Source organism: Echeneis naucrates, chromosome 4, assembly GCF_900963305.1.
Source record: "Echeneis naucrates chromosome 4, fEcheNa1.1, whole genome shotgun sequence".
Classification (NCBI taxonomy): Eukaryota; Metazoa; Chordata; class Actinopteri; order Carangiformes; family Echeneidae; genus Echeneis; species Echeneis naucrates.
Genome location: NC_042514.1, coordinates 21,781,843 through 21,806,791, shown reverse-complemented (window position 1 = coordinate 21,806,791; position 24,949 = coordinate 21,781,843). Strand labels below are relative to the sequence as shown.

The window sequence follows — 24,949 nt, the reverse complement described above, 5'->3', positions numbered from 1 at the left end:
GTTTATGTCAGCTCTAAGTTAATCCCCACAGCATTATGAAGCGTCTTTGAGAGTGAAAAAAAAGAAAAAGAGTAAGCTGCATTTTCTAGATGGGCGTCAGCGAATGACATAGTTCATAGGAGGAGGGGGAAGACGGTGTCTCCTCCCTCCCTGCGCCGCTGTGGATCGATGTGACGCCGTTTGTACCTGAGGACTGAACCCTACCTGTGGATCCTCTCACGTCTGCAGCACCATGGGGGCCTCTGCGTCCAGCCTGTTGGATGTCACCACATCCTCCTTCGTTAAAGGTAACACGTGAAAACGCGGATTTTACGCCCGCAACGACGCGGACTCACAGAGAGTCCCACCGCGGAAACTGCAACCGGTGTGTGTGTGTGTGTGTGTGTGTGTGTGTCGCTCACATCTCCGGTTCTGTGGAGTTCGTGGCACTCCGTGTCCGATTAGTGGAAATCTTTGAATTTACCGAAGAAGCGTGCGGTAGCTTTTTTGTTTTGTTTTTTTTAACACAGGCATCAATGAATTTCATCTTCTGATCAGATCAATGAGCAATAATAAATAATATAATATCGATCATTTCAGTCGACATGTTGCCCTAACTGTTGCCCTAACTCAGCTGAGTGTCTGCATGGACACACACACACACACCTGGCCGACGTGGGCTTCCAGAGAAGAGATAACTAACAAACTGGACCACCGGGTTTCACCTGGTCCTGCTTTTAGACTTCCACCACCTCTCCCCTTGAGGTGGACTGTGGACTCAGGGGGGGATTTAATCCAGCTCAGACTTATCAGGCCACTCCAGCCTTTCCAGTCCTGCAGCAGAGAGGAAAGTTAGAAGGAGAGGCCAGAGTGCCAAGACCTGTTTGTCTCTATTGTTGGGTGTGTCCATGGGTGGGTATGTGGAGAAGAAAAGAGCTGCATCCTCTCCCTGTTCTCTGTGTAAATAAGAAGGAGAGAACAGGTGCACCTGCTGAAAGATGAAACCATGCCTTTTTTGCCAGTGAATCAAATATTTGAACTGAAGGTTGATTGTATACTTTGTTGCTTTAATTATACAACTGGGCTGACTGGTGTCTTCTGCAGGATCTGGAAACTTGACTTGTGGTCGCCTGTTGGTCTGTCTGTGCTGCAGGTCAGACCAGGTGTGGTTTCATCAGTGAAACCCAATCTTCAGCCTTCACCACCTGTCACTTCTTTTTCCATTAATCTTAATTATGCATGAATTTATTCTCCATGTCCAATTATGAGTCAGTTTGAGCTTCGATGTTTAAAGTAATTGTTTCCTAAGAGGCTGATTATTTATGAGGAAAAGCACTTTGAGTCCAGATGAGATGGGAGATTTAACACAGTAAACACTCTCTCAGCTACCCGGACATGTACTAGTATCCTCTATCCAATTCTGGCACATCATTTAGCAACAAGGCTTACTGGATTTCAGCCTCTCTTCGCATTGTGGTCTGTTCTTAAGCTCAAGCAGATCCAAGATGGCATCAATCTGCTGAGTGTCCACTGTTTACTCTGGTGTTTCACAACAGGCTGGGTTTGATAAAAGAAACTGTCGATCAGATGGCGTCAACTGTGACACGGCCCGTCGGATTTCTGATGGCACAGCCTGATAGTGACTGTCTTCTAACAAAGGAAGCCAAATTCTGATAAGCTTCTGGTTCCCCATCAAGCACTCCTGTGGCCAGCAGGTCACCCTGAATGATGGAGGAGGTTTGAAGTTGCTGTGCTTTTGGAAATGACGGCAGGCTGAATCAGATAGATCTTTAGGCCAGAAGAGAGAAATAGGAAGAATGAGCTGAAGCCACAAGCCATCAGCATGTCCAGAGACCTTGCTCTATTAAACCAGCTGCTGTCACCAAGCAAAGTCAAGGTGAGGAGGAAACGTAAACACTGATGAGCAGAGACGATGATGAGGCTGCAAAGAAATCTGGTGTCTATATAGATGCTGTTGTCGGTGTTGCCATGGTTACAGGACACATCCCATATGTTAGAAATGGAAAACTAAAAAATTAGGATCTGGTGCCAGAGCGTCTGGTAAATGTTAATAATCAGACCAGCTCAGGGATCCTTGCTCTGCAAATCAGATGCCACACTGAAAACTGTAACTGTTCAAGGCTGCAGGAAACTCATCAGCCTACATTCCTAATGGGATCTTTGGTTTTTATCTCTTGCGCTGTAAAAGCAGCTTGTGGCCTCATCCTACAGACTTGAGGACACGTTTGTGCTTTCATGTTTCTCATCAATTTTTCCTGGCTGCCATTTTAGCAGAGAGCAACCTCTGAGACTGTGTGGCTGAGGTGGTGACACCGTGCACCCATTTCTCATGGTGAAAGCATTCATCTTGGTGTGTCTGCAGGGAGGGTGGAGGGTGGGGTGTACTGAATATTTGCTGGGTTGGGTTAGATGAAGTGATCCTGCTTTCTTCAGTACATGTGACTCATTGAGCTGATGTTAGTCCAGTTTTAGTGCAAGCAGATATCCCTCCATACTGTGGAGCAGTTTTTCTGGCTGATGTCATTTTTCCTCTTTTGACTGAGAATCTACTTGTTTTGTTTTGTTTTTTTTTATCTGATCATATTTGGCTGTTTAAGAACATCTTGTCTTTTCAAGTCTTCCCATGTTGCTCTGACTGAAAACAGCAAATGTTTGTTTGATAGATTTTTTTTTTTTTTTTGGGGGGGGTGGCACATTGCCTTCACTTGGCCGTGTGTAGAGAGAGGGGTAGGAATCCTGAGAGGGGGGGGTATGACATGAAGTAAAAACCCCCCACTGGCTGAATGTTGCTGTTATGTGGTATGCAAAATAACTATCTAACCACTGGGGTGCCAAGGAATTAACTTATTTCATTATAAAACCTGCAATAACCCTGAAAATGAAATGTCATTGGATTTTGGACTGTGGCTTATTTTATGAGTAAATCAGTGCAGAGAAACAGATACAGATCTGTAAAGACTTTAAACTCTTCTTAATGAGGTTCTGGAGACCATATATCACTAATTATTCCAATATGAGTCTGTTAAGCCCTGTGAATTGTGAGTGCATGTTTTCCAGACTAAAATCTCCCCAAAGATGTAGTTTGGCTTCGTGAGTCTATGAAAATGTGGCTCCTTGGAAAATAAATACTCCAAACCACAGGTAGAGATGTTATTCACAGTGATGATGATGATGATTGTGACATTTATTTGTCTGAGTAGAATATTTGAGCTGTATATCAACTACATCTGGCAAACTGCTGATCCATCTTCATTGTCCACATATTTCATCGAAGAGGTGAGCAGAGGAAGTCATCGGGAAGCAGCATCTGCTCTGCTGTCTGGACTCCGTGCATTACTCAACAGATCGAACTGATGGTCAACTCATGGTGACTCAGAGGGTTGAGCACAGAGGACTGGAACTGCCCTTAAGTCTGTCATTCCTCAAATAGTATTTGCCCTGTGTGAGAGGTTTGTTTCCCGTCCTGGTTGTTTCTGTGGTTTGGCTCTGGCTCTGAGACTTATAGAGTAGAGATCATTGGTTGCGGTTTGGTGCGGGTTTGGCTCTAGGGCCTAACTCGCTCCTTGTTCCTGATGGATCACAAAGGGAATTCTGGTAACTTGGTAATTGGATGTAGTTCATTTTAATTTGTAAGTTATTGCTACATAGTTGACATCAACATTAGCAGCTGTTTATTTGCTCAGCAAGAAGAAATATTTAATTCAACATCAGTATTAATTCTTTCATCGACCAACAGCTGTCTGCACTTGTAAAAAGAAACTCATGTTATTTCGCTTTCATCCCTTCTTTTCCTTCAGCCCGGTCTGACGGACTGTAGTGCAGAGTTTGTCCTAAAGAGGAAGGTGATCCGTAGACATGTTACTTCTCATATTGTAAACTAAAGCTCTCTCCAAGACAGCTGGTACTCATGTCAGGTGTGTAACAGAGGAAAACGTACAAATATCACGTCTGATTTTCCCCCTGGAATCAATAAAGAAGCTATCTATCTATCTATCCATCCATCGTTTGTCGTTGTTGTGATGGAACTTAAATGGTTGGACGCATTCGTAAGTTCAGCCCTCTACCCCCTCACTGTCACCCCACCTTTGTGTCACAGGTGATCAGAAATTATTATTAACTTTCACTGTTTTGGAAAGTCAGTGAATTTCTGACCTGTCAGCTGGAACGTTGAGGCGGACCGAATTGTTAAGGAAACTCAGTCCTGCAGTGGAAGGACAAAATCTTGTGTTTGCAAGTATACAAAATGGCTTAAAGTAATGTTAAGTGTCTGTTTTGGAAACATAGGATTTGGCTCATGATATCATCCGTTAGGACAGGACAAATGAAGCCTGTGTGTGTGAATGTGCGACACTTTATTGGCGATGCAGTTGCATAGCTTTATTGTAGCCTCACTAACACGGCTTTCACAGCTGTAGAATCCTGGCAGCCTTGCCTTTTGTTTTTGCTGTCAGTCGGCCATTCTTCATGCTGTGTCACTCCACAGCAGGACCGCCTCCAGCTGCCATTACACAGCCCCTCAGATATTCGGAGGAGTTGAGGAACTGAAGCGAACCCCATACCACGTCCTGCCTTTTAATTCTGGATCAGCAAGGAGAGGATACTGCTGCTCTGAGACTCTGCTGAAAACCCACCTGTGGCTGACTCAGATTGACCAAAAGTCCACAGAGCAAAATGCAAATCCAGCAGGAGGTGCCGCCATGCAAACTACTCGCCACCAAGAGATCAACCTTCAGTTTGTCTGTCAGTCCATCTGCATGAAAGGAAAGCACAAGAGTGTCCAGTCTGTTGATCTGATCTGAAAGAGGAGCTTCATTATATTCACATGGTTTAATCTGGATTAATTTGATATTTGTTGGTTTTTATTCGGCTTCATCTACTGACAACAAATTGTAAAGCATCTGTTCATAAAACAATACTAAGTGTTAGCAGCTTTGTGACACGAGAATTAAATGCTAACATAGCCACAATGCTGAAATTTTGAAACCTCTTTTTTATGTTTGCTAATAAGCACCAAACACAAAGTAAACAAACCAAATGTTTGCCTTGATGATGGTTGAGTGTGCATAGTATTACTCTACATGGCCAAAAGTATGTGGACAGGCAGCCATGGACATGTGAATTCTCTGAGTGTAGAGGCAGCTGCAGGGATTTCTTTCCCAGTCAGAGACACAGGTACGGGTTCAGGTCTGGGTTCAGTTAGGACCATTCCGGCTGTTAGACTGTTTGTGCATGAGTGCATTTTAATGTTGAAATACAAAACAGACTAACATAAACTGTTCACATACAGTCATATTAAAGACTGTTGCCTAATGTGACATATCCACATACTTTTGGCCATATTCAGCCTCAGGCAGGTTTGGCCTCTGATGGAGCTCTATTGCACATGCAGCAGAAAGGTGATGTCTGCAGGCAGGTTATTTTTGTTGTAAACATGAGGTATGCTGGCAGATGTCTGACTTTCTGGTCTCACTTCTTCCTCAAAATGATGGCATGTGAGCGTCAAACAGGCTCTGCAGCTTGTTAAAGTCACTGTTAGAGACAGATTGAAAGGGTCATGATTGTTGAAGGAAAGCTCTGAATCTGCAACGCCCTTCTGCAGCTGCTGCCTTGCTTTTATAACAGGTATGGGAGCTGGACACCGAGAACAAGTTTAATGTCAGCGAAATCACATCGGAGCAGTAAATCCTGTCAGCTATGCAAAGGGAGAGACAATTATGGCACCTAAAAGGCCTCATCACCAAGAAATGTTCTCCTCTGAGTCAAATCTGAACACACTGACGTGTTCAATTGTACAGATGAATTATACTGTGGATGCATAAACATCCCCCCAATGTCCATTATGAATAATGGGCCTTAAGCCAGCTTTGGGAAAAAGGATTGTCTTTTGATTCCAGGACTTTCCTGTGAATAATCAGGTTTATACGTTTTCTCTGGTGTCACATGAATTTGCTGATCAGTTGTGGACACACTGCAAACCGCTGATTCGGCTACTTTATAGGGAGGTTGCAGTTGACTGCAGTGTATATGTAGCTCCACAACAATGAATGAATGTGCTCTTTGAGTAATGAATCATGGGTGACTTCAGCTGTTTCTGCTGCTGACATACAGTCTGATGGAGGACTTCTGTTAAATGGGGTTTTACTGACAGAATCAATCCATCTGAGCGAGTCACTTTAGTGAGAGCGACTGTGCTTTACACTTTGCTGGATTTACATGCATCCAATGCACATATTTCCATCCCCAGCATTCAGCCTCTCCCCTCGCTCTCTTCACGCACGCTTTGTGTCTCTTTCTTGACATTTTTCTGTCTTGCAGTGACTTGTTCTGGGTCTCGGGTAACACGTCACAGCTTAGGACAGACACCGCCTTTGATTTTGGTCAAAATTTATGAAGCACTCTTGAATGTGCCTCAGTCAGACACTGCAGAAGATGATGCTGAATCACTAACTTTTTTTTTAAAAACCACATCTTGAAACCAGTTTTTATTGACTTGCTTTTATGTGATGTTTTTTTTTTTTTTGGTCATCTCTTTACTTTACTGCTCTTATTATCGCTATTACAAAGTGTCGGCTCTCTCTAAATGTTCTTCTTTATATGGAAGAATGTTGTCTTTTTTCCCTCCTTAGCTCAGTCATATTTCTGTCCTCAGCAGTCACTGATACTATGTAGAAAAGACATCAGCAGTCTGCATATTTCTTCACTTGGTGTGTGTTTGACGCATTTGTGTGTGACAACAAAGACATGTTCTGACATGGCAATTGTCCACACACAGAAAAGCGCCTTAACTCACTGGGATTTACTTGTTGGAGACATCGGAAATAGATTTACTACCTGTAAAAGAGCACTCTGATGTAATGCAGTAAGATATTTCTCTCTCCAAATCAATCATTGGGATTTAAAAAATCCTCCTTCCAGATAGCATCAATTTTATTTTAAAGGTCATTATGACACCAGAAGAGCAGACTTACAACACCTAGTCATATGGAGATTGAACTTTTCTGTTGGTTGTAGGTGGCTCACTGTATTTTGGTGATTAGCTGTGTGAGCTGTCTCTCTTCAAGTGTAAATTCATGAGTTCACTTTTGGATGAAGATTTTTTTTTTTTTTTGAATACAAACACCAGCTCTGATTTCCTGATTGGATGGTACAGTCTGTCAGAGACACAGTAGCCCCTGCTTTCTGGTCTATTTTCCCCTAAATGGGACCATCAGTTAAAAAGTTATCATTTTGTAGTGAAGACTTGAAACTAATGACTGAGAAAATAAACTGATTAGGAAAATGTTTAGCTGGTCCAGGTCCAGGTTTAGAGGCAGTCTGGGTGGTGTCGACAACTCTTAAGGTGAATCATTTATTCAGCTGTGGCTGCGCCAGAAGCTGCACTCTTTAAACATTTGCCTTTTCCTGCATGAGATGGCACCATTTGCATGTTAAGCTGCAGGTGGATATCATCTGTGCAGTAAAACACTATGGGAAACTTGGTGACAAAACGACCGAGGGCCAGAAGAAGACATGGCTGATGCAGATATAGACCTGGCCAGTTATTTCCATTGGTGCATGTTTCTCTGTTTCAAGTGCAGTGAGAATGGTCTCACTGCACTTGGATGCTGCTGAAGATCCGGATCATTTTTTGGATGTGCTATTAAAATTATTCTAACTCATTACTCCTTGCATCACTGATTAAACTGGTCTAGTTTTCTGTAATAGTGATCTGCAGCAAAGTGTCCTCAGAACCTTTTATGCTGCTCTGACTTTACTGTTGGAGGTAGAGTGAAACGGGGGCCTGTAGTGGCGCTGCTACATACTCCCACTTATAGTTTCTGTACCAAACACAAACCAACATAAATATGGATGTGACCTGAAATGAGTCGAGCCAGCTTTGCCTTCCCGCACTGTTGCATTGCAAAGCGACGATGACTCCTGGGACAGATTTGGCCTTGAAGGATCCATCTGTTGGCACTTTCATTGGCCGAGAGAAGAGGAACCGAATTGAAGGCGCCTTGTAAAATGGAACGGAGACACAGTCATGCCTCAAATGCAGCCTGACTGAAAGTAAACCACACCAATTTTTCTTTGCTGCTCCACAGGAGTTGTTGCCAGCGGCGGCAAAGCTCAACCTCCTGTTTAGGCTCCTCTTTTAAAGAACTGGAATAAGTCTGTAAAAAACTTTGACATTTAAAATTTATAGATGATTTCTATTGTATCAGGTGAATTTTTCCATATGAAAGAATATGAGAGTTGTCCATGAGGGAGCTGTGATTCTTGTTGAAAGTCGACACCTTAACGGTTCACTCGCTCCTATAAAATCTGCTTCTAAGTGCACTGGGTGAGCTGGCAGCTTCAGGGAACGAGTGGGCAAGCTACTTTTATTGTATTAATGAGTTGGCACAACATTCATTCCTCACAGTGCAGTTGTGAGGGCCCAAACGCCCCTCAGTCGTTGTGAGAGGTTTCTCATATCGGCCTGTGGCAGCAGTCATCTCAGCCATGAGCCTGATGAGCCTGTAGTAAACGTTCACATGTGCAGAGTCTGATGTTAACGTGGCTCCGCCTCTGCATGGCTGCCTGGACCGCATTATTGCCGTGCCTGAAAACACATTAATGTCTGCATGAGTGCAGAGTGTGTTGCTGCCCCTTGTGTTTTGCGGTGATGTGACATAGTGCGTCTAGGAGGTGAGGTCTGTCTACTGTGGTTTGTTTTCTCCCCAATTATGTTGCTTTTATGACGCTTCTGTTTTCTTCTATTTGCCTTTAAATTACATCTTTACAGTCTGTATTCACCACTTTGCACATTATTCAGTTGTAAAAGTGTGAATGGGTTTCTTTACACATGCCAGGAGACGGCAGATAAATGGAGGCAGTTGGCTCACTCTGGCACCTTTACAGTAATAAACTAGAACTGTCCACATAAACAACAACAACAAAAACAGCATAAACTGGTTTCTTAGGGGCTATATGTAAATTATTTGGTAAGGGAGGAGAGTTAAACTTTATTAGGTATATTTTTGTATTTATATTTTGTATCATTAAATACGAAACAATGGGTTCAGTGCATATCTCATTTAAAAGTTATGTACTTAAATGGAGAAAAATATTTTCAACATCTTTGGCAAGGAGAAAGTGGAGTAAAAATAAGAGTGAAGAATACTGAACTGAAAAACATGCAGTCAGGCTGATTTTCCATCGTAAACCTGTTTTAGCACAGTGTTGAATCAGTGAAAGAGCAACTGTCAAAAAAAAAAAAAAAAAAGGACATCTCTGAGTTTTTTTTTTCCTATATTGAACTTAAATTGGATGTTTGATTTATTTTTTAGGAGTCTAATGTAATTTATGAAATTATAATCAAATTCAAAAAGGTAAATTATTATTAATCATGTCAGGGTAATTTTGATACGTTATTTATTTTACTGTATAAAACTCATCTGTGCATGAAGTCCTTCTGCAGGTTTGTCTGAATGTCCTTCAAGTCATCCACAACACGTTTTTGGATGAAGACTTGACCTGGAAAGAGCAGATCCAAATTTTTTGCATAATGAGCAGCAGGTTAATCAAATTAGGGCCATTCAAATGGAGCCAGATCAGCATGAACTAGAAAAACCCTTAAGAGGAGTCACTGACGAAAGAGAAGAAGAACTTCCTCCATCTTGAGTTGGTGAAGGGAATGAATGTACTTTAACAGAAAACGCACGTGTATCAGCTCTCTGGCAGCAGAATGAGCCTCTGAAGGGCTAAAGCAGCTGTTAGGTAAAACTAACATGCTCAGCCTTCTCAGCATTTGGAGCTGGAGGAGAATACAACCTGTCCAGTGTCTGAAAGAAGAATCCTGCTGCCTTCAGATCTCCACTGAGTGACTCACTGCTTCTGCTTTATTAGAAAAAGGTTGACCGCCCCAACCTGACTGGACACTGCAGAAAAAGAAGTGGTACAGACTGCAGGTTATATCAGTGTCCATGGAAGACTGGGTGGTGTCTCATGTCTTAAATATTTCTAGAGATGTTTCCCTTCTGTGCATCTGAAGCAGTGCAGCATCAGCTCTGTTTCATAAGCTGGAGTAGAAGAAGAACAACCAGAGTTTGTCATCGCGCAGCCTGATGACAGTTTTAGCCTTTTTGATGCTAATCATCACGTTTGTAGGATGTGCCTACAGCACGACATTAGTTTGACAGTATCAGGAAAGAGAAGGTCCGAGGTCTTCACTCAGGTCCTTCTAACTAGGCCTGCAACCATATTGATGCTTTCCCTTTGGGCCAACACCATTTTGGATCAGTTCTTTCAAAAAAAAAAAACAAAAAAGAGGGAGAGAAAAGAGACGTTGATGAAACACTATGGAATGAAAACCAGAGAGTTTTCATTCCATAGTGAGCCCTTTCTCTAAATTTAGTCCCTGCGTGTGTTGCTCACTGGGGCTGACTGTTATGTAAGGTAGGACACAGCCAGGAATCTATGGCATCACGTTGAGTCCGTGGTCGCCAGTCGAGAGATGGAAACTGCCCAAAGCTGGGAGCAGGACGTCCACTCTGATTGGCTCATCAGAGGGGCAGACTGTTTTACACAGTGTATTGTTTAAGCCGGAGGAAAAAACAAGGAGTTCCCCTGAGATTCATCATCAACAGCTTCGAAGTGCAGCTGCTGATGAAGAAATCCCTCCTCTTCCTCAATTACAGCCATTTAAAGATGCTTCATTTATCAGTTATTTATTATTGAAAACCGAAGTCCTACTTTCCCTTCACTTTCGCAGAGGATCTAATGATTATCACAGATTTCTGGTCTCTTTAAATAATATTATAAAGAGTTTGGCCTAGACCTGCTGTATATGTAAAGTGTCTTGATGTAACTCTTGTGATTTTCTGCTATATAAATAAATTAGATGTTATGTGATGTAAACTAATGGGCTGTAACACATTACTGGTTTCTGCCTTGTTTAATTAATGCATGCATTTGAGGGGTGTAAATAGATTATCTGCATTATTACAGAGTCTTTTGGAAGGATTACTTCTATTTTCTCTGGTCACACTTAAAAAGCCAAAAGCCTTAGCCATTTAAGTAAAACACAGTGAATGGTCATTTATTAATGTTTCCTTTCTACTCCTTATCCTCATCACCGATGGCTGGTGAAAAACTGGAGTATAAAATCCCTTAAAACTCATAGAATGTCTTAATGTTAAAGGCATCCTATATTTTCATGAAGCATATCTGTGGCTTAAACAAAATAAACCCATCTGTTATTCATCTGAATATTCCATTGAGATCCTTTCTCTTTGTTTGTCTGGTCTCTGTAACTGAGCTACAAAACCTCACTCATATTTTCATTCCTTGACCTGTTTCCTTTGCACATCGTTAATCCAGACACACACTGTAATTGAGAACCGCAGGATCTGTTTCCATAGTGATGTGAGGCTGGTTGTCATGATGCGGTGCCATCGCTCCTGCTCCTAAATATCCTGGAGTGTTAATGACAGAGTCACGAACCCCAGCATCAACACTGACTGTGCCATCAAAGGGACAATAAACAGCAGCCACATGTTTGGGCGTTTGTCCATTAAGTGTCAAAGGAGATTAGCTATAATAGTTTGTGGATATTGAACATTTGAAGTTGGGTAAATAGTCATTTAAATCTTTTTCCTCTCTGGTGGATGTGATGTGGTTTAAAAAAGTGAAGACAGAAAAAAGCTTCAGTGTCTCTTTGTACGGAGCTTTGTCTTGCTGTACCAGAAACACTGTCCATCTTTGTCAGGGATGTGGCCTAGTTTAGCAGGAACAGACTGAAATCTGAGAGGCTTTCCCAGTAATAATGTGAATGTTCCGCCAGCAGTTGAAGGCTGACAAACCACAGCAGGGACAGAGGAGAACGGGATGAGAGAAAGGAGAGGGAGGGGCCTGGTTGATGCTCAAAGACTTTGGACAGAGATCTGATTAGTGCACATTGCTGTAGGGTCAGCTGAGGAAAGGGGGAGATCTGGACTCACCCAGCTGGCCCTAGGGGGGCACCGTAGAGCTTCTCAGTGTGAGATCATGTTTGACTCTCTGGAGGTAGATTGGCAGGTCTCAGCAAAGAGGAAGAAATGGAAAATGAGTGAATCAATTAGTCGAATTGATTTATTAGCGCAGGTTATTAGTGAAAATTCTGCTTCTCTTTGGAGAGGAGGCTTGGAGAAGAAGGTGTGTGTGTGTGTGTGTGTGTGTGTGTGTGTGTGTGTGTGTGTGTGTGTGTGTGTGTGTGTGTGTGTGTGTGTGTGCGTTTAACATAGCTTAGCATAGAGACTGAAATAAGAGGAAAACAGTCCGGCCCTGTTTAGAAAGAAATATTCCCAAAAAAAAAAGCCAATTACGATGAAAAATACTCAGGGAAGATCACAATGAAGAAAAACACAGAAGCTGGAAATGATTTGATCTGAGCTGTGATAAAGAAAGAGCCAAGTTGAATTTGTTGATATAAGATTTTAAGATTTTTTGAAAATGTAAACTGGACTTCCTGGTTTGCATTCCATCCTTTACCTGCAGCAACGCCCCTCTTCTCATTGTTGCTTTGAAATGTGACGCTGTGTCTGCAGACAATAGATGCTTGTTAAATTTGTGTGTTAACACCAGTGTGTGTGTGTGTGTGTGCACGCAGGCCAGGCCGAGGCCGAGCTGAAGGAGTTCAGTCCATACTACAGGAAGCAGTTCTCAGTGGCTCATTTTTCTCAGCTGGAAGACGAGCTGGAGCAGCACAAAGAGAAGATTTCGCAGCTGCTGAGACAGCGGGTACGTGGCCCCTGATCAGGAATTAGGAGCCTTCCCTGACCTTCCCTGTTAGAAACAACAATAAAGCACAGATCTTGTCTTCACCACTTGTTTCTGAATCACGTGTGTTGCCCGTTTCGCAGGAGGCTCCTCCGGAAGCCGAGGTCCTCTATGAGGAGGCCGTCCTTTATTTTGACGAAACCAGGAAGTGGAGGGACAGGTATGTGGTGGTTAGAGCCAACTACTGCCTGGAGTGTCACGAGAGCCTGGAGGTAAGTGGACGACCAGAGAGCTAAACAACACAGGAGGGTAGAAAAGAAAATAATGCTACAGCCTTTAGTCTTCTTCATCCTCCTCACCATCCTCTTCATTATTCTTTCAGAGTTTTGTTAAAGGAGTCCCTCCACGCTACAAGCTGCTTCCGACAGGTGGCACAGTGCTGACTACGGAGGAGCCCTATATGGCCAAGGTGGACTGCTGCTTCCCTGATGACACCAGTGAGTATCCTGTCAGCTGAGTTTTTCCACAATGCCACAACTGTGTCAAAGCACCACCTGTCTTAATGTGCAATGAAAAAGCAACATGATAATCATCCTGATAAAGATGTTTCATAGAAATATGAAGAAGATGCAGGACAAAACACATAAATGTATAAAACTGTCTTTACTTCTTTCTGAAAGTATATTTAGGACAGATTTCCTGTTTGTTTCAGATAATGGGGAAAGATGCTCATTCACAAGGCCTGTGGTTTCATTTTTCAAGAGTCAGAAGAATATGTGATATATTAATTTATACATGTCTTCATTCATGAATGTGTAAGACTTTCTGGATAATTAAATCCAAACATTTGGCAGGTTATAACTGAAACAAGTTCATTGTTCCAAAAAGTAATTTCCACATTGCAAACTGTACATAAAAGCTCTTCAGTGATCAGCAACACTTTAATAGTCTGTTGAAACTTTTACTGTCTGAGATAATGTGATGCTGCAGTCAAAGTGTTCAAGAACACGGCTCAGACTCCTGTTTGTGTCTCAGTTGATGAGACGTGAAACTTCCACTGTGACCCTGAACAGTAAAGGTCACCCCTATCCACTCAACAGAACGTTCTGCAGAAGACTTCACAAATCTCTGTTCTCACATAACAAATATACACACAGTGAAAATCACACTTAGGAGTCCATGTGGAAAGGAGGGAAAAACTCCATTTGGAACACAGATTCTTCACAGATCTGGATTGGAACATGATCCCTGTGTGTGTTATGAGCCTCAGTTATTGACAGTTTTCAGATTGAATTTCTGTGACGTGTCCAGCTGCAGAACTTGTTTTCCCTGTAAAAGCAGGCATGTTTCAACGTGTGTGGTGGATTCACTGCTTCATCTTTGACCAGGGATTAACATTCATCAGGACTCTTCCTCTCACCTGAACACAAGAAGTAGACTGAGGAGCTGCTTGGTCGGCCCCTTTAGACAACGGGGGCTGCAAACAAGCAAATTAAAGTTTAAACTGTCATCACAGTAGAGTCATAGAACTAAAGCTTATTCAGAAAGTCAGAGTGCCCTCTGGGTTCGTCTGCAGGACAAAGATATATCAGACAGTGGAGCAGATGCCACAGGTCTGTTAGGATCTTTGACGCAGCTCTGTAAGTCTTTGTTGTGTTTTCTGTCTCAGATGTGAAGGAGGACTTCGCTCCTCCTCTTTCGGGGATGCCCGGTCAGTTTCCAGTTTACCTGCGTCTCCCCTACAGGAGAGACTCGTACTTCTGCTTCAAACAGCAGGCCAAGCGGGACGCCTTCCTGTCCATCCTATCCGACTGCATCAGACACCAGAACCAAGGTAGGACTCACGGAGACCTGAGACTGGATGCACAAACGCACAAAAAACCATTAACATGCAGATCCAGACCCAGACAGCTTGATTTTTATTTTTTTTTCTCTCAGTCAAGATAGTTAGTGTATTCAGTCATCTTACTTAAATGTCTCTTAGTGAATCGGGTTGACATTTAGAAAAGCTCAGGCAGTCTCAAGTAAACTATTGATGACAAGTTCATTGTCACAGAAAAGTGGAGATACAGTTTCCATGGTACTGGTCTGAAGGATGTGGCATGCAGGCAAGCGCTTCACATTTCATTCAGCCCATTAATGTTGTGTGGTGTTGCTGATGTCAGACCCCTCCGATGTGATGTTTTCAGAGTGTGTTGATTTTCATTTTCCTTCCCTGTCTGTCTCAGACTTCCTGAAGAAGAAGACTTGCGATGTCCAGGCCTTCCTCAAAGCCATTCAGCTCTACAGGCAGGACAAAGGCAAATACGAGGCCTGGGACATGTTGATAGGAAGTGATGTCAGGGTAAGTGGCCACTACCACAATCTTCATTTGGTTTATCAGCAAGAAATATGGCTCCTTAAATATACCTCATCATCAGTAGTAATCACGCAGCATCACCATGTTCACTGCCATGAAACTGCACAGACCTATAGCAAGCTGAGAGGCTGAATGGAGGTTTTTCATTTTACAGGTTTGTGTCAAAGGAAGGAGAGAGAGATAATATTACAGGAATCAAATCTTAAAATGATGTAGAGCACACATGTTCTGCTGAAACATGAAAACATGAAAAAGGGAAACACAAATGTATTTTTTTCCCAGAATTACACATTGTACCTCCTTGGTCTCATTCTTTCATAATATTTGTCCGTCAAACAGAGTTGATCCTGGAGATGAATGAACTAATCCATGAAACAGGTGTTTAGCTGGTTCTACGTTTAAATGGCAATGATGATGTCATCTTTCTGCTAGTCTAATCTACAGAACAAAGCAACATGTAAACACAAACACACAGTTCATTACTTGAAGCTCATGTTTTCTTTAATATTCTGATGGTGATTTGGTGGAAAATGAGGTAATGATCATTTATTCACCCATTTAGACTTATGTCATTTGAGTTTTTTTCTTACTGCAGCAGCTTCATTGTGTTGTTGTCCACTCACATTGTTTGTTCAACATTAGCTGGAGGTGAAAGGAAGTTGAGTTGTTGCAGGAAGCTTTGCTTAGGTCACCCCTCATCAACGCACCTACCCACACACACACACCATTTAAAGCCCATTTGTTTGAGCAATAAGTCAGACATTTCCTGTTGTTGCTGCTCTTCATGTGTGCTGTAAAAATATGCACCATTGGCACTCACTCACCAGCACACACACCCTGAGAAAAGAACGCAATGAGTCGACTGCTGGAAGCAGAAACAACAGTTTTGCTCATTTTTACTAATCATTTCGTGGCTTCAGCCGCTTAAACATGAAGGGTTGCATGAATTTCTCGACAAGAGTTGCTACGCAAAAGTGGAACTTTTGTTTTTGTTTGGCTGAAAAGAGAAGAACCAGGAGAAAAAAGAGACTGTAAAGGTCCTTCTGTACATAAGCGGAGCTGGCTTACATTGAGGACAATGACTATTAATTCCGTTTATTTGATTAATTAAGGTTAAATCCTTCAGCCCTGCTCTTTACGTTCTGTCAGCAGACTGTCTGAACTTTATAGATTTCTGTGAGCATTGTATCAATACCAAGATCAGCGTCTCCAGAGGCTAATCAGTCACATGTTCTGTAGGTGACAGTATAAAAAATAAGAATGGAACACATGCAGCATTGCGTTTTTAAATTTAAGTTCATCTGAACAAATACAGATCAGCCTCTAAAATCCAAGTAACACAGTGTTGGATTTGTTATGTTCATCCTTCCAGTGGATATAGTGCTCCCTCAGGAGGTCGATCAGAACTATATTTGACTTTAAACTGACGTCTCTATGAGCTTTAGAAACTGAAGAGGGTCTAAACAATTTAAAAAATTCAGTCCTAAGTTTTGTGTTTAGGTGATGGCCAACTTGGTGATGGAACAGCTGCTTCCTTCTCTGGAGAAAGACATGCTGCCTTGTCTGAAAGCTAAGAAGACGGAGAAGAAAAGGATCTGGTTTGCTGTGAGTCGAACTGATTTAGTTTTTTGATATCTTTTTTTTTTAAACGGTTGTGATGATGTGTTGATTTTGTGTACAGACGGTGGAGGCGGTGTACATCCTGATCCAGGAGTGTCTGTTGGAGGGACTGTCTCAACTGAAAGACGAGTGTCTGACATCAGTCCGGCAACAAGAGGTGCTGATCCACTCCGACATGGACCAGATCATCAACTCCAGGCAGCAGCTGGAGGAGAAAGTCAGAGGTACAGTGCCTGCTCTCCTGCTAAGTCAGAGGTTGAGTGAGGAGGAAGGGCAGCTGCCTTCCTCTGTGATCAGTGTAAATGAAACTGAGCAGATGGCTGAAGGGGATTCATGAGTTCAGATTTACTCTAAAAAATAAATTGAAAGGTTGTTATTTCCACGTGCAGCCAAAGTGCTGGAGCCAGCGGAGAAGCTATGCTCGGAGTCAGTCCAGCCGTACCTCGGTTCGATCCTGGAGGAACTGATGGAGCCAATCAGCTCAGGTTTCGGGGAAGGTCGTCAGCTGAGTGAGAGCATGATGGACCAGTTGTGTCAGGACTTCCTGGTGGGACAACAGAATGAGCAACTGAAAAAGGTATGTTCACATGTGTGGGATTTATTTTTCCTCACGGCCATGACCTAACTGGAGACCCATCAGAAACCAGCTCACTTTCAGACTCAGACTTGAATTCTAGAGAGATAGAACTTAGGCTGGCTCCAGGATTATCAGTGTGTTGTGTGTATGCAGTAAAACGTTAGTTTAACTGTGATATTTACAGTTTTTATTTTTTACAGCTGAAGCTCACATTTACAATCTTAATGTTGTTTGAATCTAAACCTGAATTCTTCAGTGATAAAGATTACCTAAAAATCTTTAGATGTATTGAGATGCAGATTTTGATCTGGACTATGACATGTTCATGTTACAGTGACATGACAAGAGAGACTCATTAGCAGCTGTTTCTTTCGTTTATTCTTCATGATTAAATGGTAGCTCACCTTCTAGCCACATATTTGCTTTTTTTGAAGTTTGAATGAAGTGAAGTTTTAAACAGACAGAATCTAAACAAACCAAATCTATTCATGTAGCGCCAAATCATAATGTTACATCAAGGTGCTTTACAGAAAGAGCAGGTCTACACCAAACTCTTTATGGAGTTCTTAAATAGAGCAAACATATCCCTGCAAGAGAAAGCACTTGGTGACAGCGGCAAAGATACATTTCTTTTAATAGTTAGAAACCTCGGGCAGAACAAGGCTCAGTGGGGGCAGCCATCTGCCTCGACTAGTTGGGTTGAGAGAGGGAGGCGTTGGAGGGTGGGTGGGGGCAGAGAGAGAAGTGGAGGCAGTGGGAGAGACACAGTGAGTTAGCGTTAAGGAAAGGAAGGGGGACACGGTAGAAGAATGGAGACAGAGGAAGAACAGGAGGACAGAAGATGCCACGGAAAATAGAAACAAAACATACAGTGATTGCAACCTGGTACTTCTAAATGTGCACTAGTAAATATTATCAGTAGGGGAGAAGAAGAAGTAACAATGGGAAGTGAGTAAAGGGGGAGAGAGAGAGAAGCTCAGTCCTTGCCCCAGCAGCCTAGGCCTATAGGCTCCAGATTTACTCCAGGAACTGATGTATATCTGGCCTATTTAAAATCCTTCTCCTCACATATAAAGCTCTAAATGACCAAACTCCATCATATCTCAGAGAGCTCATAGTTCCTCACTGTCCCAGGAGGTCACTTCTCTCTCTGGATGTAATTTACTTGCGGCTTCTCGAGTCTCCAAGAGTAAATCAGAAGGTAGACCTTTCATCTAACAGGCTCCTCTTCTATGGAACCAACTCCCAGTATCAGTCCAGAGGGAGGACTCTATTGCAGCTTTTCAGATCAGGTTTAAAACCTTCCTGTATGACAAAGCCTGCATTAAAAACTCTTTTTCTTTCAGTTGGTCTTCTATAGGCTCAGACTGCTGGGGGTTACAGTGAGCACCTCCCCCTCTCTCTTTCTGCCATGCATGTACATGACATCCTTACATGTCTCTAACCTTCCTGTTCCTGTAGTCTGTGTTTTGTCCCTCCTGTCCTCGTCCTTCAGCACCTAAGGGGAGGAATATATAGGGTGAAAAAGACTGGCCCAACCTCAGAACCCTGTGGAACTCCATGATTCACTAATGTGCCTGAGATTGTTAACATGACAGCTGCTTAGTGCAGTTCCTCCGATCACAATTTCAAGTTTCTGCTTTTGTAATAGCATATTATGGTCAGTGGTGTCAAATAAAGCACTAAGATCCAACAGGACAAGTATGGAGGCCAATCTGTAGTCTGAAGCCACTAGATGTTGTTGCTAACTTTTACTAGTGCTGTTTCTGTTCTATGATTTACTCTAAAATCTGACTGAAACTCTGAAAACAAGCCATTCCTATGACAGATGGATGAAGATGATCATATCTTGCCTTTTTCTCATTACTTTCCATGTCAATGAGAAATATTCGCTCTCTATGTTTCGCATTGTGTCGTATCATGGCTCCCTCTCACCAGGCTCAACTTTCGGTGCCCTACTCTCTGTCTTGCAGGCGCTCGCTGACATGGCGAGACCAAACCTGCTGAGCTGCTACCAGAAGATCGGCTCCCTGGAGGAGAAGATGCAGCACCTGCAAGAGAGATTTGGTTTTTCAAACATCACAGGGGTGATCCACAGCGCTCAGATCGACCTGCAGTTGGTACAGATGATCTCCCGCTCACATTCATGTCACTTTTATTTCACGCTCCTCCCTCAGAGTTCTGTGTCTGATTCAGACACTTGTCATTGTCATGCGTGTGTTCCTGAACTATACTGTCGTGGTATTTCAGAGATGAAACCTTTAAAAGGACGCGATGAATCAGAGATGGGCAGTTGCTGTGCTTTCTAGCTGTTAGCTGTTTTTCTTACTTTCCCTGCTCTGTCTTTCTGAGCCATTAAACTGCGGCCTGGTCTAACCTGCCTCTTCCTTTTCTGTGTTTTTCTAAGCTGATGGAGAATGCAGCTTGCACATTTGAGCAGCTGCTGTGCCAAGCCGTCCAGGCCAACCCAGACAATGCCAACTCTGCCATTGAGAAAGCCAAACACAGAGTCCTCAAGGTGAGTTTGACATTTCTAACACAAACATACAAAACTTGCACATGCTGCAATTAGGAGTTTAGAGGTCTGAAACTTTAACTGCTAGTGTTTTATTCAAAGTGGTGATGTCCATCAGAAGATGTAAGTGAAATAAAAGGTGAATATACCTGAACTGTGTATTAGATGTGCCTAAGCTCTTCAGTACTTACTCATATAACTACTGTCCAAAAGTAAAAAAAAAAAACAGTTACATGCAGAAAGGGAACAGATGTACTGACCTCTGATGTCTATACCTGCAGCAATACGACTACGACAGCAGCACAGTGAGGAAGAGGATCTGCCAGGAGGCTCTGGTTTCCATCACACTGCCTTTCATCAAGAAAAATTTGGCCCCCACCTGCAAAACTGTAAATCTCTCTCACACACAAATGTAGACACGCACACAGCAAAATAAATACACATTTGTTCAATGCTCCTTCTACATTGTCACTGAAATTAATCTGGATGTTCGTTTTTGAAACTATAGGTAATTTATGCACATGCACACTTGATTGAAGTGTCTTGTGTCTGTCTGTGCAGGAACTTCAGTGTCTTGAACAATTAATCTATGCTGACCACTCTAACTTCATCCACGTGGAGAACGTATATGAGAGCATCCTCCTCCAGACACTGGACAAGGAAGTCACCAAAGGTATTAGGGAGATACACTGATGATGACAAACGGGCAAAAACATCCAGGCTGATACGCCTCTGATCCTTTCGTTCTCCTCTTTGTTCTGCAGTGGTGAAGGAAGCAGCGAGCCTGAAGAAGTACAACCTGTTCACAGACAGCAGAGACCTGATCAGCCCGTCCAGTCGGTCCAGCCTCTCCTCCCCACCTGTGTCCACTCCAGGCAGCCCTGCCATGGGGCTCGCCTCCCCCTCTAAGACCGCCTTCACACCCCAGCCCACCTCTCCCCTTGCGGTGAACGGGCCCCAGAAAGAAGAGCAGAAAAAGTCAGAGAATGGCACCCAGATGAGGGAGGCCTCAGGGGAGCCCGCTGTGATGGAGACGCCTCTGGGGACAGTTCACCAGAAAGAGAGTTCTCAAAGATTCACTGTCGGCCATGAGGAGGAGACACCTTCACCCAAGGTGGAAGAGGTCATCCAAACTGTGAAGGCAGAGGCAGATGCCACTATTGCTCCTGAGACAGCAGCTTTGGTCACCACAATCACTGAGAATGACACGAAAGAAGTCAACATAGCCGCTGCCCCAGAGGTTGCGACCCAAGAGGAAGTGACTCTTGTTGAGACTGCTGCTGAGCCAGAGACACAGAGCGCAGAAGTTCTAAGAGATGCAGAAGTACCTTTGACAGAATCTCCCGCTATTATGGAAAGTTTAAAGACAAATGCAGAAGATCCTGCAGGCCCCACCTCAGCAGGGGAGACCAGTTTCCCAACAGAGGTCAGCAGTGAAGAAGACGGACTGTGCGAGAGCTCAGAAGTCAAGTTAGAGGCGCCCTCCAGTGGTGAGGTAGCTGCAGTTATACCTGAAGTAAGCATGGATGTGAAGGAAAACGAAGCAGTGCCACTTCCTGTGTCAGATCCCAATTCTTTGGACATATCAGTGGGAAGTCAGACACTCTCTTTGGATGTGGAGCCAACAGTGAAAACAGCACAAAGCAGCAAAGAGGAGGTCTCAACAATATCTGATGTCTTGGAGGAAGAAGCCAACATCAGCAAATCACCCGTGAGCTCAGACAATGAACCAGAGGCCAAAAGCACAAACACCCAGCCATCTCCTCAGATGGAGGCAGAGGTGAGCGGTGATGTCAGTGTGAGCGGGAAACTTGAAGATGGAGCAAGTGTAAACCCGGAGGTGACGTCTCCAACCTCTGGGCCCAACGAAAAGGAAACCCCATCCGACCCTAATTGGCGGCCGCCAGACTGCATCAAGGATATCCGTGACCTGGTGGTGGAGGTGATAGAGGTGGAGGAGCTGATGCAGCGTTACCCCAGCGGTGTCACAAAAGACGAATAAAGTATCATGACAAATGAAAACACTGCATTAGCGTGAAGGGAAAAACATTCTGGCTCTACTGTGGTATGTTGAAGGATTTGATGTAGCTTCAATTTCTTTGTTAGAACAAGCAAAAACAGGAATGTTAAAAAAAAAAAAAAACCCTTCCATGAACTTTAACACATATGCATGAAATGGCGTTAAATTATTTATACAAATTATTATTATTATTATTATTATTATTATTATTATCATTTACACAATGCATTAAATCAGCTGTGTCAGGTGAAGGAAACCTAAAGGTCTGTCTCACTCAGTGACTGAGGGATTACTTTGATTCCTTTAGCACCAAATTATTTCGGAAAACTTAGATTTAAAGGTGATTTTATGACTGAAGATTGTGAAGAATTTCTTTTTACCAACATTCTTTTTATTGTTTTCACAACAGAGGTTGCATGTATATGTGAACTACTGTGAATCTGTTTTTAAAGGAACAGTTTGACATTTGGGGAAATTTAGGTTTATGCTTTCTTCTTCAGAGCAGAATGTAAAGATGGACATCATAACAGATGTGGTTAGTCTACCTCGGTGTGAAAAATGGAGAATATTTGATTTTTACATGGAGTGATGTGTTGGAACAATGTCTTGGCCAACAACAAGTCAGGTTCAGTGCTTTGCTGTCACAATTAATTAGATCATAATTAAAATTGTAATATGAAAAAATCGTATGTTGGATATGCTTTCTTACTCAGAAATAGGTGATAAGTGTAGTGAAGTAAAAGAAAATGGCAAAACCTGCAAGTAACATAAAATTGGAGTTCTGTATAGTACTGAAGTTAATTCACGACGATTCTTCCCCCCAGCCAACAATTTGTTTCATCACATGCTGTAGCATGAGATTAATCCATTTCTCGGGAAGAAAGCAAAGGAACATAATTCCCATAAAGTCAAGCTGCTCTTTTGACAGTACATCAGCACAATGTGTCAGTCAACTTTTGAATTTAACTCAAACCTGTGAGATTGTTTAAAAATGACTAACAGACATTTAATATATAAGACCACATGGCTGATCAGCATCACTGCCAAAGTCACACAGAAGTACCATTATTTTCTACTTACTTGGATTCTTTTTTTAGTTTAAAACAAACATAAAATCACGTATGTGCCTTTCCAGTATCTTCATGTTGTCCTCACATGCCGTAGGTCTCATGAAAAAAAAAAAAACAACAAAAAACATCATAACTGGGTTGCAGTCTTCAGAGACTGGTCCGAGTCTGACCGCTCATGCCTTTTACCTGTGCAGAGCATCTTCTACAGACAGGGTTAGTGGTTTAAAGTGACCACAAACTGACCTCCAGATGAATATTGGTGATGTAGACATATTAATAAAACAAGAGTCTGTAAAGAAACAGCCCTCAGTTTTTGTTTTTATTTCTGTGAACTCTACACTTTTGGGTTTATATTTTGGGAAAGTAGCAGAAATAATAAATACTTTCATTTGCCAATAAAACAAATACATCATGTTGCTTTGATTATTTATTTATGCTCCACAACATTTTTAAACCGATCACAGGCACTATATGGAGAAATAACCTGCCAGTAATCCAACATCTGCAACAAATCAAATGCAAAATACACTTTCACTACAACAATAGTCATTCTGTTTCTTTGATAAATTGCACCAAAGAGTCATTTACATTTCAGCAAGACAGCAGTGCTCCAGGTATGTCAAAGACAAAGAGGAATAATAATAATTGATAATAATAAAAATGTATTTTCATATGGATAAAAAAACATTTGTCCATATTTAAAAGGGAATAGTCAGAAAAACAAAGGCTGTCAACATTTTAACTTGTAATACATTTACATAAATATGGACACACATGGAAATCCAAAAATTGTACTGACTGATGCAGTGTTTTTACTGAGCAAAAAAAGAAAAAAAAAATATATAATATTATATATTTTTTTTATTATTATTTGCTAGTAACATTTCCTGAAGATCATATCAGCACACTCTGAAGCTGTGAGATGTTTCTTTGACTTCTTCTGGAGTTTTTGACTTTCAGAGTCTTATCCTTTTTAGAAAAATGTGAATTGAAATGGTTAAAAATGTTTTTATAACTAAACTTTTTTTCCCTGGAAACTGATTTCATAGTTGCGGATATTATTTACCAAGGTTTCACTAATAATTAATAAACATTAATTCAATTGCAAATATTGAACACAAAGTTTTCCATACAGTAATTTATCAAATCATAGACTTACTATAAATCAGCAAACATTTTAGGAAGTAAGAAATAATTTAGAAAACCTCAAAAAAAAAAAAAAAATCTCTATTTTTGCACGTGAGACTCTCCCAAGATAAACCTGGTGATGGTTAAAGGGAAAGCAACGTTAGGAGAGTTGCCAGGGAGCCGAGATCAAAGGTCACAAACAAACAAGATTTGGAAAGTGAAGAAGTGTTGTTTGTCTCAAATTATTGGTTTGGCTCTGAAAACAGAACAAATTTCAAAACACACACTTTTGCTTTTTTCTCTTCCCTGAAATAATAATTTGTTTCCATTTGACGCAAACTGTGAAAAAGAAACATTCAGTTGTTTCAATTCCAAATCAAAAATAGTTCCGTGCAGTTTAGTATCCACATAGCAGTTGCATTATGACAGACACAATTCTGCAAAGCTTAACATTAAGATTTATTTACAAATTCTTCTAAAGTTAAATCTTACACTGACTTTAAAACTAGTAATAATAAGTTCTCAAGATTTTGTGAATTTGAAAAGATAAAAAAAAAAAAAAAAAAAAAAAATCCAGGCAACAACAGGCTCAAGAAGACGTACTATCTTTTGTTTTTTGACACCAATTCAATGTTGATCAATCTAGAGTGAATCTAAATTGTCTAAAGCCAAGTGCCAGACTGATGTGGACACTTGAACAAAGAGAAACGTGCATAAAGAAAGTAATAGTTGATATCTGACAGTTTGGACACACAGACGGTATCAGGGACAGCAACTGTACAGTTTTAATGTGAGAGAACAGCAGGTGAGAGGAGGCAACCAGGTTTAGCGGGAGGTGGTGGTATAGTTGTAGAAGAACTGCTCATCAGGATGGCAGCCATAGGTGCTGACGGGTCGATCTCCTGGGGCCTGAGCAGATGGGACAAACTGGTCTGAAAGA

General features: G+C 42.0%; 2 protein-coding genes across 3 annotated transcripts in view; one reads left to right on the top strand and one right to left on the bottom strand.

Annotated features, from left to right (window-relative positions):
• The first annotated feature begins 145 nt into the window (after positions 1–145).
• LOC115041740 (protein Niban-like) lies at positions 146–23,293 on the top strand. The gene is made up of 14 exons (XM_029499455.1): positions 146–287; positions 12,611–12,741; positions 12,864–12,992; positions 13,103–13,217; positions 14,390–14,554; positions 14,949–15,064; positions 16,580–16,684; positions 16,761–16,923; positions 17,089–17,276; positions 19,250–19,396; positions 19,684–19,794; positions 20,073–20,180; positions 20,353–20,464; positions 20,556–23,293. The coding sequence occupies exons 1-14, from the start codon at positions 233–235 to the stop codon at positions 21,791–21,793; spliced, it is 2,883 nt and encodes a 960-aa protein (XP_029355315.1). The 5' UTR covers positions 146–232; the 3' UTR covers positions 21,794–23,293.
• The window catches only part of kifap3a (kinesin-associated protein 3a), a 29,099-nt gene continuing 27,346 nt past the window's right edge, over positions 23,197–24,949 (bottom strand). Inside the window, exon 20 of one of the 2 annotated variants that reach the window (XM_029499456.1) lies at positions 23,197–24,949. In XM_029499456.1, the coding sequence (XP_029355316.1) occupies positions 24,835–24,949 (115 nt within the window). In that variant the 3' untranslated portion in view covers positions 23,197–24,834. The other variant, XM_029499457.1, reaches the window with a different exon arrangement.